General features: G+C 47.3%; 1 protein-coding gene across 1 annotated transcript in view; it reads left to right on the top strand.

Moving 5' to 3' along the window:
* Positions 1 to 17,315, top strand: part of LOC119940909 (prolyl endopeptidase) — a 52,842-nt gene that overhangs the window by 27,138 nt on the left and 8,389 nt on the right. The window contains exons 11-12 of the mRNA XM_038761301.1: positions 13,559 to 13,695; positions 16,109 to 16,203. Coding sequence (XP_038617229.1) covers positions 13,559 to 13,695; positions 16,109 to 16,203 — 232 coding nt within the window. The remainder of the gene's footprint in view (positions 1 to 13,558; positions 13,696 to 16,108; positions 16,204 to 17,315) is intronic.

Raw genomic sequence — 17,315 nt, 5'->3', positions numbered from 1 at the left:
CTTTACTTCTCTGTGCCTCAGCTACCTCATCTGTAAAATGGGGATTAAGACTGTGAGCCCCCCGTGGGACAACCTGATCACCTTGTAACCTCCCCAGTGCTTAGAACAGTGCTTTGCACATAGTAAGCGCTTAATAAATGCCATCATTATTATTATTATAAGAACAGAAAAACGAATAAGCAAATACATAATCATCCATCCATGGGCAAAGTGACCACAATACAGGGCCGGCGCTGCGCTCTGTGCTGTATCACTGTGACCAGGCAGGCAGTTGCCTCGGGAGCCGACGTGACCATCCCCGCCCATGTAGGCCAGCTATTTCTTAGGAGTCATTTATTCATTCAATTGCATTTACTGAGCACTTACTGTGTGCAGAACACTATTAAGTGCTTGGGAATGTACAACACAACAACAGTGGCATTCCCTTCCCACAGTGAGCTTTCCGCTGGGTATGTGGAAGGTCCTTTGTGGAAGGTCCTAGGTGGTTCTTGGATAGCCCAGCAGTTAGCCCCACTCCTGGCTGTGAGTTTGACACGGTAGAGGGTAGTGAACCCTCGATTCTTCACTGTGGTTTAGGATAGACCTGGGCACCAATAGTCCCAGACCACAAGCAGCTCACCATGGGATGCAAGAGCTCAGAGAATGGGCTCATATTAATTGTGGTACTTGGTTAAGATTTACTTTGTGCCAGGCACTGTACTAAGCGCTGGGGTGGATACAAGGAAATCAGATTGGCCACAGTCCCTGTCCCACATGGGGCTCACAGTTTCTATCCCTGTTTTACAGATGAGGTAACTGAGGCCCAGAGAAGCTAAGTAGTTTGTCCAAAGTCACACAGCAGACAAGTGGTGGAGCAGAATTAGAACCCATGACCTTCTGACTCCCAGGCGTATGCTCTATCCACTATGCCATGCTGCTTCTCTACATTACCATTTCTTGACTAGTAGACTGCTGTCATCGCAGAGAAATCCACAGGATGAGGGTTGAATTTAATATAGGATCTGAGAGAGAGCAGAATAACAAAAATTGGGTTATCAGGGGATTGGGGGTCAGCTGTTCCCAAAATTGAGGCCAGAGGGGTCCCCCTTATACTATTCTTCACCTGCCCCCTAGGCACTGGCCCTCCTGCCTGGATGTAGATTTCAGAAGGTTTTTGGAGGAAGGGTAGAAGAAGAGAATACTACTACAGTAAGTCCAGACAGAAGTTAAGGAGCTAGTTAAAAAGGGCCTGGGCCTTTGCCTGGGTGTTGAAAAGTGCCTGCTTCTCTCTCTCATTATTCTTTTATGATGTTTGTTAAACACTATGTGCCAGGCATTGTACTAAGCACAGAGTTAGATGCAAGCTAATCAGATTGATCACCGTCCATGTCCCTCATGGGACACTCAGTCTTAATCCCCATTTTACAGATGAAGTAACTGAGACTTACCCAAGAGCACACAGCAGACAAGTGGCAGAGCCAGCATTAGAACCAAGGTCCTTCTAATTCCCAGGCCCATGCTCCATCCACTAGGTCACACTGCTTCTCTTGCAAACTCCAGGAACTGAAAGTGGGGGTCAGAAGAGAATGTTAGACAAGGTTCCAGATTTTCCCCAAGGAAGGACCAGGCTAGTGTCAAGCTAGATTATCTTTAATGCAGGACTCTTTTGTTGGTGGGAAAGTCTGAGAAATAGAATCTTGCTAAAATCTTTCTCCAAGTCTGACTAAAGGCTCTTTCCTTGTAAACATATTGCTCAAACGTCTTTAGGGTGTAAGGTGTCATCTATTCTGGGTGGACCGATTTGTGCTGTGTCCTTGCAACATGATCAAACAGAAGTGAAGACAAAATAACTTTGCCAAGGGATCTGTTAGTTAGCAATGCTAAGATCAATGATATCAAATAATGAATGAAATCAATTGCTTTACATTTCTATTTGAGGGGGTTGGTGTACATTTGGGAAAACATATGGTCGCAGTAGATGGCATGTCACTAATGATTGCCATGTGTAGTTGACTGCAAGTTTATCAGTTGGCAGAATGCAGCAGCTGTTGGAGGTAGCTGAAGTCAGCTACTACTTTCTCACCAAACAGCCATATGCCAGGACCTGCAGATATCTAAGTGTCATTCCATCATCATCATCAACAATATCTGTTGCATGCTCCCTGGGTCCGACGCTAAACACCTCCGCACAGACCATTTCTCCCAACCCCGCAATGATCATGTCCTGATCGGCTCGCTTTATCGGTTCCACCTTCTATCCCTAATGATGTTCTGGCAAGAATACGTGGTGGAAACCTGCTTAATAATAATGGTAATAGTAATAGTGGTGATAATAATAACAATAATATGGTACTTGTTAAGCACTTACTATGTGTCACGCACTATTCTACGTGCTGTGCTAGATACAGATTAATCAGGTTGGACATGGTCTCTGTCCCACATGGGGCTCACACTTGTAATCCTTATTTTACAGGTGAGGTAACTGAAGCCCAGAGAAGTTAAGTGATTTGCTCAAGGTCACACAGCAGACACGTGGCAGAGACGGGTTAGAACCTAAGCCTTCCTGATTCCCAAGTCCGTGCTCTGTCCACTAAGCTACACTGCTTCGTGGCAGAGCTGAGTGTAGAATAAAAGTCGCTAACCCTCGAGGTGCTTACCACCCCTGGTGAAAGAGGCATAAATTGAATACATACAATAAGAATAAGTGTATAAACTCAGATGTCCCTGTTAGAAATCAAAGTAAGGCATGAATGAATAGAATAACAATATGACTGTAACCTCCTTGAGGTTAGGAATCATTTCTACTGGCTCTATTGTCCATTCCCTAGTGCTCAGTTCAGTGCTCTGAATGCAGTAAGTGCTCAGTAAAATGCCACTGAGTGGTTAATAAGCACAAATCAGTGCTAATAGTTGTGGTATTTGTTAAGCACTTACTATGTGCCAAGCATTAAACTAAGCGCTGGGGTAGATACATGATAGTCAGGTCCCACATGTGGCTCACCTTCTAATTAGGCTGGAGAAGATGAGGGAACTGAGACACAGAGAAGTTAAGCGACTTGTCCAAGGTCTCACAGCAGACAAATGACAGAGCCGGGATTAGAGCTCAGGTCTTCTGACTCCCAAGCTTGGGCTCTTTCCATTAGGCTGTATTGCTAATGAGACTGGCTGGAAGGAAGACCTGATTAGGGAGTGGATGGGGGTGTGGGTGCTCTTTGGCGGAGCCTTCAAAAGTAGGTTTTTAGGAGGCCTTGAAATTAAGAAGGGATCAGGGCTGGCCATTTATTGGGGAGGAAGCTCCAGCAGAGGGAACGGCATGAGGGATGCCTGGATTGGCATTGGGAATAGTGAGTAAGACGCACCAGGGTAGCTTGGGATTGATTGGGAAGAGCAGAGAAGGCAAACTGGGGCCTGGTTGCAGAGAGTAGGAGAGATTGATGAGGGAAGAGGTTGGAGGCTAGGAGGCCAGTAAGGACAAGTAGGATGCAGTAATCCAGCTGGGAGGTGACAAAGACTTGAGCCAGTCAAGTTGGTGACCACAAGGATGGGGAGAGGAAGGGTAGATCCAGGAAATGTGGTAGAGGAAAAGCTAGCCAGGTTTCCAGACAGAGAATGTCTCTGCACCACCCCTTTTAGGGTTCATCCTCGTTCGTGAAAATCTAGGAGCTGAATATCCAAAAAAAAATTTATTTCCATCTCTGATTTTGCATTCTTGGGAAGGCACATTGCTTAGCCATTTTAATGTCATTAGTTTTGATCGCTTGTTCTCAGACCGGCAACAGCACAAGCTGTAGCATAAATTGTCGTTTGCCTTTTGAACTGGCACTAGTGCCGTTTCTGAGTCACATTGGCATCGGATGGTAGCTGTAGCAGGTTTTGAGTTTTCATGAGCCCTGAGCCGAGTTAGACCAAAGACTGGTAAGGCTGTAAGAGTGCCACCAAAGGATCAGTCCAGTGCCAGTTTCTGTCTTCTTGCCGTTGCTTTCAAGGTCTATATTTTCCACCCGATTTTGGAGACTTGCAGATGTTGAGAACCTGCCAGCGGGATTGGTGATGTTTCTCTCACCCCCTGGCACCTCTCTTTCTAAATGGGTTGCTTGCAGATTGTAGTAGTAGAGCTAGTTGAGTGCCCATTGTGCTGTGCATTGTACTAAGTGGTCGGGAATCAACTAATCGATCAGTGGTGTTTATTGAGCACTTATTTTGGGCAGAACGCTGTGCTAAATGTTCCTAAGAGATCAGTGCAGTAAAGTTGGTAGAAACAATCCCTGCTGTCAAGGAGCTCACCGTCTACAACATAAGCATGAGGCCCGTTCCCTGTCCACAAGGAGCATAGTACTTGATACAGATGCCGACTCTGTGCCAAATGACACTTTCAGTATAATACCATTCTGTGCCTGATTTTCCCATCAGATGTCGCTATTACAGTCAGCTTGCCAGCGTAGCATTTTTCTTTTCTGGCATCTCTTTTCCTAAAGAATGTTTAGGGAATTGTCTCAGTCCAGGCCCTGGGGGGTCGCTAATTGCCATTACAGAGAGGAGTGCATTCAGAAAAGTTAGAAAGGAACGATGTCTCTGGTATTTTATGAAGAGGATGAGTCGTATTAGCTTACCCTGCTGGGCAGCAGCCTAAATCAGAGGGAATTTTTATGCCTCCTTCCCGACGGGACTCCTGAGCCTTCTGCTGTGCCTCCTCAAGGTTTGCTTTCTTTTTCCTCGCTCCCCAGTGTGCATCCTCCCTGGCCCCAGCTGTGTCCCTCGTGGTGGGAAGCTGGAGAAGCACACCGGGTGCTTAAGGCTTCTTCACAAGCACATCTGAGGCCATTTGCCATTATTTACAAAGGGCTTCCTGGCCGACATTCCAAGTCCAAGTTTGAGTCCTTGGGGGCAGTCTGTCTAGCGGGGGAGTTGGGGGTGAGGTGATCATTAGTGGTGAGTAATGTTTAGTCCTAGTGTTTCAGGTATGAGATGTGGTCTTTCAAAACTGGATGGCCTAGATCTGGGGAGTTTTTCTGTGCTGTAATTGCCATTCCCAGCTGTGGGTGTTGGGCGGGAGTTGGGGGTGGGGAGGGAGGTGACTCAGATATCTGCATTCCACACAGCAGCTTTGGTTTAGGCGGCTGTCTTCATCTTGTGCTGAGGAGGGCTGGGAGAGATTGGGGTGGGGTCCTCCTAGGACACCAAAACCATTGGTTCAGAGGTGAATCAGATGGAACAAGCCTGAGAGGAAAAAGATTCTGGTAGTGGGTGGGTATTAAAGCAGGTGTGTAAGCCTGGGTTTCTGTGGGGAACTGCTCCAACTCTTCCCACCTTTAAAAATATCCATCAGACGGTGTTTTTAGAAGATTAATAAGTCACTGATTGCTTCATTTCTTTTGCACCTGGGCCATCCAGAATTTATGACCTAAAACGAATGCATCCTCGAGGGAAATGAATTGGGAAGGATTTATAATTGCTTCGCGTGGAGATTGTCTTGCAGGTGACGTTTTGCTCGTTTGTCTACTAAATTTTGATCCTATTTTGTTGAACAAGACATGTTCCAACTCCCTCCTTTTTTCTTGGTGAGGGGAAAATGCTTTTATTAGTAGGTACCTGTCAGCAGCCATCCCAATGTGTACTGAATGCCTGCAGTGTTCAAAATAGAGCACTGTACCAAGCGTCTGTGGTGTGTGAGAGACCGCACTGAGTGTCTGCCATGTGCAGAGTACTATACTTAGTTTCTGTGGTGTTCTGAGCACTGAACCGGCTGTCCGTGGTATGCTGTGCAGAGCACTGAATTGAACATCTGCAGAGCATAGCACTGTACCAAGCACCTGGGGTTTCTGCCCAGAGTACTGTAAGGAGCACCTGAATTGTGCTGAGCGAAGTGCTGTACCGTCGTGTAGAGCAGGGCACTGAATTGGGTGTCTGTGGTGTGCCAAAGGCCACCTGAGCAGGTATCTTATCCTCTTTTACAGATGAGGAAACTGAGGCCGAGTGGGTGACTTGCCCTTGTCACACAGAGCTGGGTATGGAACACAGGTCTCCTGATTGGCAATTCCGTGGTCTTTCCACTAGATCTCTCTGCCTCCTTGCCCTGCAGGCAATCCCCATCCCCTGTTTATCTCTCGGGGGACAACAGTATCCCCTCAGGAGCTAAGCACAGGGGAAGACCTCCCCTCCACTCGCCTCTGCTGCTTTCTGCCCCGATTTTTCCTGGATTCCATATCAGTCATAAGTGCCTGGTTGCTCGCTCAGGCAGCACATTACAGGTTTCCTGTCATTCTGGGTTTGTGGAAGCGGTGGTAGGAATTGGATTTAGAGAGTGCCTCTCTCCTGGGTGGTGGGTGCTGAACTTTCACTCCTCACCTGGCTGTGCTCATATGAGAGTGGGTTCTGGTCCTGGCTTGTGTCCACTGAAGTTCTTCCCTTCCTGTCCCTCTTCTGTCCATCCCTCCCCCCAAACCCACTGTCTCCCCTACCACATTCTCCTCCTCCTCCCCTCCCCTGTCCATTCCCTTCCCTGCCCTGGCCCAGAAAGACCAGAAAATACTACTCAAATTAGCTTAGCCTCTCTTTCCATTTTTTTCTTCTTGACCTGAACCTTGGTAGAATTTTTAAGATATAGGTTTTTCTCTAATCCCTCTCTAAGTACATTTTCCCGAGCACAGTTTGGGAGGGCTGGCTGTTCACCCAGCTGGGTGTGTGCTCCCAACCAGTGGTCAGGTCAGTACACTAAATCTGTTTCCTACCTTCTTTGCCAAAAAAAAAAAGTATGCCACATTTATAGTCATACTTACTACAATAGCCAAAAGACTACATATCTTAAATTAGATTTTCCTGCTCTCTTCTGGCCCATGAACTCTCTAGACATCCCCCACTCCCTGCCTCCTCAGGAAAGGTGAAGGAATGAGGGATTATTGTCACTAGAAAGCATTTTCAAGATCCAGAGCTATCCAAATACAGCCGTGCCTGTGTTCAGGACTTGACAAGCCTACAATCATGCACATGCTTAGGATATGGCAAGTACACAGCCGTGCACATCAGGTTGGGCTGCTTGTTAAGTGCTGAGCTCAGGCAGGTTTTCCCAAGACACTGGGAAATAGCTAATATGCTGATGCTTGAGAATTATAAATAATTCATATTTTAAAATTTGACCACTCTGAATTTGTCCGGGTGCCATGTCCTTAAAAACTAGTGTTTCGCTATAACTCTCCAGCGAGATATTTTAAGAGTAAGCAAAAGTGTTGTTCAGACTGGAATTTGGCATTCTTATTTTCAGACCAGTTATGGGTTTTCTCTCTCTCTCTCTCTCTCTCTCTCTCTCTCTCTCTCTCTCTGTGTATGTATCCAGAGAACTAGCCACCTGGACCCACACGCTGGCCACAGCCAAGAGAGCTCAACAGCTCGCCATATGGGTTGCAGGACTGGCTCCCTGCAGAAATCGATAGTGGGGTGGGGGTGCAGGCAGGCTGCCTGAACACTCTCCTACTGTGGGCCCATTCTTCGGAGGGTTTGTTTGCTCAGACCCAGGAGGCCCTTGGGCCCCCGGGGCTCCAGAATGTCGCTGGCGCTCTGGGGTTCACTGATCTGTGACTGGTGTTGTCAGCATCAGTGTGGCTCTGTCTGCTCCGATAATGCAAGGAGCGGCAGCACCTTTTATGAACACGGACCGCCAAACCTGTCAGGGGCTAAATTTACCCCGGAGCTGCTATCACCAGACATTCTTTTCTTCTTAGAGCTTCCCCGTCACAGTTTACCTTAATCTCTCAACTTGCAGCATTCCCTGTGGTGAATGGTCAGGAATCTCCAGTCAGACCAAGGTTGGATCTGTTGTTGAAGGCTATCTGTGGAAAGACACTTAGGTAGCTTCACCTATCTCATATCTTAAATAAATGGATTTCATGTCCCGGTTTTCCATCGCAGGTGATTGTTGTTTCAGAAGAGATAGCCAGCATGGAAGGCTCTCTTTTAGATCCACGAAAGCAATGCCACCTTAACGTGGTGTTTGATTTCTCCTCCGACCAGTGAAAGGGAGTGTGCCATCCTCATTGCTTTTAAAGAAATATCAAAGGGAACAGGTTGCCAAACACTTTTTAATGCTAAAGGGCAGGGATCAAATCCCATGATTCTGTTGTACCTTCCTTAGCCTTTATTGGTATTCATCTCATCTTTGGACCCATAGCGCTTATGTCTGTCTCCCCCTTTAGATTCTAAGCTCCTTGTGAGCAGGGATCATGTCTATTGACTCTTTGTATTGGACCAAGGACTTAGTGCAGTGCTCTGCACTCAGTAAATGCTCAGTAAATATGATTGATTGATTAATGGATGGATGAACTGATTGATTTAGTACAGTGTGATTCACTCAGGTGCTCAGTAAATACTGTACTGCTACTACAGATACTTTGGGGGACTAAGAGTGGTGCCAGGTAGCAGTGGATCTTTGTGGTGGTACAGATTCTATTTTCCAAAATACTTTTCCTCTGGAAATTCCCTTGGGAAAGTGGCCTCAGGTTCCCAACCTGTTTGTCACCATGCTGTCACTTTGTCCACCTCTGTGAGTAGATGAGTTTAGAGGAACTGCAATCCCATAGGACTTTAAAGAAGGTCACCTACCACCACCCCATTCACCCTCCCCAGCTGCTCCAGATAAAGTGAAGGGAGGGTCCCTCTCTCCTGAATATCTGGAATGGGTTCTGATAGTTGTAACATTCACAGTGGTATGTCCTGAGCACCCAGTGGGGCCAGTGCATTGTACTAAGTCACCTGATAAGTATCAATAAATCAGTCATATTTATTGAGCATGTACTGTGTTCAGAGCACTATAGTAGGGGCTTGGGAAAGTACAGCAGAGTTGGTAGACAGAGTTCCTAGCCACTGGAAGCTTACAGTGTAGAGGGAGAGATTGGTATTAAGATAAATTTTGGATATGTACATAAAGTGTAATGGGGCTGAGGGGTGGGGTGAATATCAACTACTTAAAGGATACAGACCCAAGAGCAGAGGTGATGCAGAAAGAGGGGAGAGGGAGTTTGGGAAGGGAAGACTTAAGGGCAGGCTTTTTGGAGGAGATGTGATTTTAATAAGGCTGTAAAGGTGGGGAGAGAGTTGGTGGTCTGTTATATATGAAGAGAGAGAGAGAGAGAGAGCTCCAGGCCAGAGGGAGGACGTGGATAAGGGGTCGGTGGTGAGATAGACTAGCTCAAGGTAGAATGAGTAGGTTGGCATTGGAGGAGCAAAGGGTGTGAGCTGGGTTGTAGTAGGAAATCAGAGAGGTAAGATAAGAGGGGGAGAGCTGATTGAGTGCTTTAAAGCCGCTGGCAAGGAGCTCCGGCCTGATGTGTAGGCGGATGGTTCTCGAGGAGTGGGGACACGTAAACCGAATTTTTTTTTAGGAAAATGATCCGTGCAGCAGAATGAAGAAAGAACTAGAGTGGAGAGAAGTGACATATTTCCCGTTAGCACAATTTTCCGTAGCTCTGTAAAGTCCCATTAAGTGATATGCTATTGACTAATGCTTTAATGCCTCCTCTGCTTCCCCTCAGAAACTGCTTTTCCCCTTTTACTAGCCATGTCTGGTACCAGTGTCTGCTGCGTGATTCACGGGGTTCAGTCATGGTCAGTACTAACAAAGTAAATTCCCTTTTACAACTTTCTGTCACTTGGGTGGAGAAGATATGGAATCATGGGACATTGGTCTCTTTGTTCTCTAATACTTGTTTATATATTTCCACGTAATTCCCAAAATGCATCTGGCTACCTCCCTGGCATCTGCGCTACGAATAATGAACAGACTACTGCAGCTACAGAAATATAAAGAAGCCCTTAGAAACCCTGGATGGGTGAACCAGCAGAACTGACTGAAACCTGTGGCGCAAATAAGCCTCAACCAGAGACTTGGAACCCTGCTAAAATCACATTTCCTCCAGGAGGTCTTCCATGATTAATCACTCATCTCCCCATCTAATATTTCCCCAACTCTCACAACTCCCTGTAGTTGTACAGGTCCACTTACTCAAGCACTAACTCATATATACACATCCCTGTCCCTTCTTTCTGTCTATAATTTACTGTAGTGTCTGTCTCCCCTGCTAGATTACAAGCTCCTGGAGAGCCGGTTCTCCCAAGCAGTTAGTGCAGTGCTCTGCATACAGTAAGCCCTGAATGCAGTGGTCTGCATAAGGCAGGCACTGATGAATATTACTGATGAATTGAAAAATGCATGGACCACCATTTTTCCATGACAATTGCCTCAGTCTGAAAATGTAAATCATTCTCCTTGTCATTTATTGCATGCCTCCTATGCAAGAAGTACTATCCCGAGCTCTTGGGAGAGTACAGCAGAAGCAAAGCACCTGATCCCTGCCCTCCAGGAGCTTTCAGTCTAACTGGCTTATTGTAATCTCCTTGAAGGCAGGAATGTGTTTCGATTTACTCAGCTGTACTCTTCCAAACATGTAGTAGAGTGCCCTACACACAGTAGAGCACTCAGTAAATACCATTGATTGTTGGAATGTTCATTTGAAACATACAAAGAGAGTGAGATGTTTGGCGATTTGGAGTGCTGTGATTTTGGATCCACTGTAGCCTTTTCATCTGTGAAGGGTTCCCTTTAGCTCCATGTTGAGCCAGAATCTCATTGAACCATGTTCACAGTAGACTGTCTTGCGGGGATTGGCATTCCAGTTTGGGATCCTTGCTCAGGGTGACGACAACCTCTCACGCCTCAGTTGCTGGGGATGTCGACATTTCCTGTGGCACCCTCAGGTACCTAGAAATATGTCTACTTGGCCTGGCTTTAGAAGGCCGCTGACTCTGCGTCCCAACAAAACGGGCAAACTGGGGAAGATGCAGCTGCCCGGCTAAAATAGCAATTGGGCCGAGTTTTGCGCTTCCCAGTTGGTGTCTGAGTTGCAGGCAGGAGAGTTGCTGAGAGGCGTTGACAGCAAGGCCTCCCTTTAAATGCTGCGATAGCAGCAGAGAGCATTCAGGGCTGGGGCCAGGAGGGGTGGCGGGGAGTGTTGGGAATATCATGGTAGACGCCCACAACTCTCCAAACGGCAGTATCTGCTTGATCGTCACTGAATTGCATCCCACAAAGATATTTTAGGTCCTGACTGCCTGGATGAAAGGTTTTCCTGCCTGGGGATGTTATTGGGTGTGGAACCCACACAACTTCTCCGAGGTAAAGGAGAGGCTCAGGCTGACCTTTGGTGAGAGAGATTGCCACTGGGGGAATGGGGTATTTGTTCATTTGTATGATGAATCTCACAGTGTTGCAAGCGTATTGACTTGGATCTGTGACCAGGCTCATCAGATAAATGTGCTGCTTCTCTCTCTCCCTCTCCCTCTCCCTCCCTCTCTCCCTCACCCCTGCCTCCCCTCACCCCCTCAAACCACATCCTCAATAATTCTAGGGCACACTCTGGCATTATCAACTGAACTGATAGGGGCTTACCCTGTCTCCGGGAATCAGCTCCTCTGAGTTCCTCATCTCATCAAATGCCCTGTGTCTGAGTAGGTGCAGTGTGAACCGCTCTGGGTCAGCTCTAGCCTCCTCCCAGGGTCCAGTGAGCTACTAGAGCCATTTATGTGCTAGTGCTCACCTCACTTCCTTCTCTGCCTCTCATTTCCCAAGCCTCTCCCTGCCACAGGCTGCTTATTGCTGTCCCTAGAGTGCTTCCCAGCCTGTACTTCCCTGAACTCTCTCCTTATCAGGCAGCTGGGTAAATCCACCAGACTCCCTCTACGCCCTGCCCAAGACTCTCTCCTCTGTCATCACCCACTGCCCCCGACCAAAACCACTGGTACAGACAATAAAGCCATTTTCTGGTGCCATACCGATTTTTTTCATCATTGCTCCAGTTCCAGGAAGTTTCCAATGGCTCCCAGAAGCCCAAGCCTCCCTCACACTCACTCAACACTGAATCAGAAGCAGCATTCACTGTTGTGCTTTCAAATGTACCCTTAGCGTTCTGTTGTCTCTTTCTCAGACCTGGTTCGCTTAGAGTACAGACAGAGGAGACTGCTTGTGGTTTGCTTCCTTGAGGCTATAATAGCAATTATTATTTAATGCTCTCAATCCCTGTCTCTGGTTTTTCTTTTTCTGAGATGCAGATACTGCATTTTGAACCATTCCCCCATGATATCTCACTTGTTTCTCTCTGTCTGCATTGTGTCTCCCACCAACCCCAGTGCCCTGTATTAGCGTGCTAAACCATATTAGTTTGGTTCCTAGGATGCTGTCTCTTCATCAGCCCCAACATTGACTTTGCTGTTGTCACGCTCCTCTAGGCTTGGCCATTCAGTTTCAAGGCCCAGAGCATGAATTGTAGAACAGCATGAAAACCAAATAAAGTCCACTTCATACCTTTGTGCCTTAACTAGTGGGGAAACACTCAGTTTCCACTAGGACTTTCAATTTGGTCACTGTGCATTGGCCACCCCGACTAAGGAAATGCATTTCCTCTCTCTCAGAACCCCCACCCTCACCCTGAATTCTGGCCACTTTGACCTTTCTGCGTCATAATGATAATTGTGTCATTTGTCGAGCACTTCTTATTTGCAGAGCACTGTGATAAATGCTGGGTTAAGTACAGGATACTCAGGTTGGACATAGTCCCTATCCTGCAAGGGTCTCTCAGTCTAAGTATGAGGGAGAATAGGCATTGAATTCCCATTTTATGGACAAGGAAACTGAGGGCCAGAGAAGTTAAGGGACTAACCCAGCGTCACACTGCAAGCAAGAGGCAGAGTGGCATTAGAATCCAGATCCTCTGAATCCCAGTCCTGTGCTCTTTCTACGAGACCATGCTGCTTCCCCATCTTAGCATTTGGTCATTCATTCATTCAATCATATTTATTGAGCACTTACTGTGTGCAGAGTACTGTACTTAGCACTCATACCCCCTCTCCCAGTTGCACTTTTGTATACATTCATTCAGTCATATTTATTGAGCACTTACGGTGTGCAGAGCACTGTACTAAGTGCCTGGAAAATACAATTCAGAGACAATCCCTGCCCACAGTGGGCTTACAGTCTAGAAAAGGGGAGACAGACATCAAAACAAGTAAACAGGCATCAATAGCATCAATATAAATAAATATCCTTATACCTTATTACTTCTCAGTTTCCTTAGTTTAATGAATTTTTTCTGCTCGAGTGTAAGGTCCTGAGGGCAGTGATCATGTCTCTATTGTACTCTCCCAAGGGCTTAGCCCAGTAAGCATTCTTGATGGATCGATTGATTGGGAACTGTGGAGATCGGGAAGTGCACTGGATGGTGTGTGGGAAGCTGGGAGCAGGGAAGGGACATTGCATGGGGAAGTGCAGGAAAGGGTTAGTGCCCAGAGGTAGTTGTTTGGGGGGTGTGGGGGTGGTGGGGAGAAGTGCCCATTCCCAACTATCTAGTCAGCTGCCTTCTCGAGAAGGAAATCGAGCATTCCAAAGCCATTGGGGCCGTCATCCCTAGCCATGGCAAATGGCAGTAGTCCCTGAGGGCAAACACTCCCACCACCTTCCGACTCTTATCTTTGGAACGGGATCCCAGCAGAGCTGGAAGTGGTTTCCCCGCTGAGTGAGAGCCTTTCTCTGCCTTCCCAGGTTTTCTACCCGAGCAAAGATGGCACCAAGATCCCAATGTTCCTCGTGCATAAGAAGGGACTCAAGTTGGATGGATCGCACCCTGCGTTCCTCTATGGCTATGGTGGATTCAACATTTCCATTACACCGAGCTACAGGTAAGGATGGCACGCTCTGCACCATCTAGGGGGACTTGGTATAGCCCTGCTGTCGTCCTCTCCCCCGCCATCACAGCGGGGTGGTAGACTCCATTGCCGGCTGAGGCAGCCGATTACCTGCAAGCGTTCAGGGGCCCCTGGGGTATGGCAGGTTTATGCAGGTGGAGGAAACAGCAGCTGGGAATGAAAAGACTCTCTTAGATAATTGCTGCTCTCCGGGCATACTGTCAACCCTTGCTTTTGATTGGAAAGCTCTTTATCATCTTGCCTTCCCCATCCGGTTAATTACTTATGGTCTTTTTGGAGCAGTGTGATGTATGGAGCACTGTGCAAAGGGCTGGGGTGAGCACAAAATGGGCAAATTCAGCCGCAGTCCCCCGATCCACAACCTAGGTGGCTGGGGACCGACGTGCAGAAAGCAGGAAAAAAAATCAAATATGGACAGTGAATTCCTCACGAGTCTGCCAGAGCACTGCCCATGTTGGCTTGAGGAGCATTCCTGGGGTCTTAGAGAGTTCTGGCAGTCTGGATGGGGCAGCAGCGTCTTGGGCTAAAGGACAGGGAGGAAGAGGAAATGGGCAAACAGAGCCTGTGAATGTTGAGCTAGGAGAGAGATGACACAGCTCAGGACAGACCAGTCACCCTTTTTTCTTTTCTGGCGTGGGCCCTTACATTGTGGAATTCTTTGGGCCATCTGTAAATACTCTTGATTGATTGGTAGTGATCTCTGCCATCTTATCTATTTAGTTTTCCTAAGCTGAAGCAAACGGTCTTTAAAGATGTCAGGGAATGGTAGTGATAGACTGCCAGAATATCGAACGGTATCTTCCCTGCTGCCTCCCACTTCACTTGATTTTATTACTTTTTAAAAAATTGAAATTGTGCCCCTTCAGCTGCTCTGAGCGGGAGTAGGAGGCTATTGAATGGAAGAGGGTCCTCTGGGGGCCCTCCAGGTCTGCCTCTTATCTTTTGGAGAACATTCGAAGTTGTAATGAAATTTACTGTATTTAATGAAGTGTGGGGGACATGAATTCACTTTTATGGGGAGCTAGCTATTTGCCTTCAGAGATAACGCACCTTCCTTTAAATCTCAGTAATGTAAAATGAAATCCGAAATGTACATTGCAGTTATGAAAGGATGTACAGGTACAGGTTTGTGTATGTGTATACATACATACGCACACCTCACCCCTCCTTTTCCCCCCCACATTAGGAGATCTGTGGCCCACATGGAAGGAACTTATTCTACTTCTAGTTCCCATAAAGATTCCTAATTGAAGGCTTTCAAGAATCGGGCAGTTTATGCTTTCCACTGAGTACGAGAAACGAATTGATGGCAAGCACAAGTCTAGGCATGAAGCACTGAGGGCTACTCTGTAGATGCAGCTTTCTGCTTGTTTATGGAAGGATCTTTTTGCAAGCCAAGAGTATGTGAAAAGACTCTACTTCATGTGGGAATTAGGGATGGCCTGGGGCCTGGAGAAGCTTGGAATGACGTGAGTGGGGTTTTCAGACATAGTTGGCCTCAAACCCAAGACTGCCCAGGAGAGGCCTCTGTGGGAAGCGGGAAGTAGAGGATCCACAGAAGCCACAAAACAGGTGGATCAGACCTACACGGAATGTCGGGCTGGCGGTGGGCCCGGGACCTAATGGGTTCAATGTGGGGGCTGGGAGTTGTGGCCCATCTTCCATTTGACTATTTGGGAGAATGTGGATGGGGGGCATCTCACTCGCTTAGCTAGCGGGCACATGGACAAGCATAGGAAAACCACTTGAATGGGCCAATTCAGGAACCTCACCCATCAGCTCTGGTGGGGGAGGAAAACACCTCAGGAAAAACAATGTGTTCATTTAGGTGCCATTTAGAAAGACAGTCTTGTCTTCTGCTTCTGACAGAGCCACAGGGTTCTGCTCAGAGTCGGCTTGAGTCGTGTCTGATCTCGAAAAAAAGTTCCGTGCGGGCAGTCTCAGGCTGGACTTTCACTTTGCAGACCAACTTCCACAGCTCTGGGCTTCAGAAAATACTGGATAAACTGTGTTGATGACTTTTTCAAAAATTAGCAGTGCCATCTGTAGGGATAAAGGGATTTCCAAAAAGCCTTTGTTGCAGCATGTTCCAAAGTGAAGCAGCCTACTCTTGCTAGTGTTCCTCCATTTTCCACCCCAGGGACTTATAGAAAACAGTGTTTGAGCTAATGGAGTCTGTATAAATACAGGAAAATGATAGGCTACAGGCTCCCTTAAAAGATAATTGGTGAGGGCTCTTCCCCAGAAACAGGTAGGACTGAGCCGTGAACTGGACTGGGTAGCCCATCCCCCCAGAACATGCAGTGTTGGGGTGAGTGGGGGAAGCGGGGAGGAGACCACACAGAGGCTGCTGGTAAATCAACGAGGGGCTCGTTCTGTTTTCCAGTGTATCCAGGCTGATCTTTGTCAGACATCTGGGAGGTGTCCTGGCTGTGGCTAACATCCGTGGAGGTGGCGAATATGGAGAGACTTGGCACAAAGGTAAGGGATCCACCCTTCGGAAACAACATGTTGGTGCCATGAAAAGTGTTTCTCTTGCTCTTTCCTATCTGCCCTCCTACCCCAATCCCCATCCTGATGGAGCTGAAACGGGCTCTTCTATAATAATGCTGATGGGCCATCAGAATTCCCCTGTGCAGGCATCGAGAATTTCTGACCATCCAGTATCCGTCCTACTGTGTCCCACAGGAAGTCAGCTCACAATTGAGTTGAAAAGGACTGGTCTTTTAAATGTGCCCACGCACGCACACACACACACACCCTGTCAAATTTAAGAGAGAACGGTCTCCTCTAAGACATACACATGCTCACATAATGACATTACTCCTGAAAACTGATTCATCATCAGCAACTGGACTTGGCCCAGGTTTCTTCATTAAATCCTTAATTGCATCGATCTGGATATGAAGAACTTCTCCAGTTCCACCGCTTCGTCTTTAATTTAATGTCTGCATAAGCGGTCAGTCTCCAGGCGGACACGGATCTGCCTTTGTTCCACCGGCTGGCGACTGTTCCAGACATCTGCTCTTTGGAGAGAACTGTGCACTGGGAGATATAGAGCAGTGGATCCTCCACCTCCTGGCTGTGCAGGGCCTACCTGCTCTCATTTTCTCCCTGCATTGAGCTCTGGTCCATTTTGTGTCTTGTACTGAAACTGCCAGCCAACATTCAGAAGTGACCAAATGTCCATCTGTCCTGAGCGGCAGAGTCCTCTTTATTATTTTAGCTCTTTTATTCCCCAAAATGTTTCACATGGCGTGTCACCCTGTTAGTCCTCACAGCATGACTGTGAGGTAAGGAAAGGCAAATATTAGTGTCTTCACTTGCAGATGGGTAAAGGGGGACGTAGAGAAATTAAGCAACTCATCAGAGGTCACACAGCAGGATTAGAACCATGCAGAACCAGGTTTAAAACCCAGGTCCTCTGATTCCCAGACCCGGGCTCCTTCTCCCTCACCATCCTGTTTTTGTTCTGGAGTGGACAAGATCCAATTTGCCTTTTCCTCCCATGACTCTTTAGCTGAAGAGCTCTACGGCACCACTCTTCAGACTGCTCTCGGTATGGATTGAACCAACCCATTTTGCCTTCCTTA

Source organism: Tachyglossus aculeatus, chromosome 19 (assembly GCF_015852505.1).
Source record: "Tachyglossus aculeatus isolate mTacAcu1 chromosome 19, mTacAcu1.pri, whole genome shotgun sequence".
NCBI classification, from domain to species: Eukaryota; Metazoa; Chordata; class Mammalia; order Monotremata; family Tachyglossidae; genus Tachyglossus; species Tachyglossus aculeatus.
The sequence above is the reverse complement of the archived record's forward strand: the minus strand, read 5'-3'. Positions and strand labels throughout refer to the sequence as shown.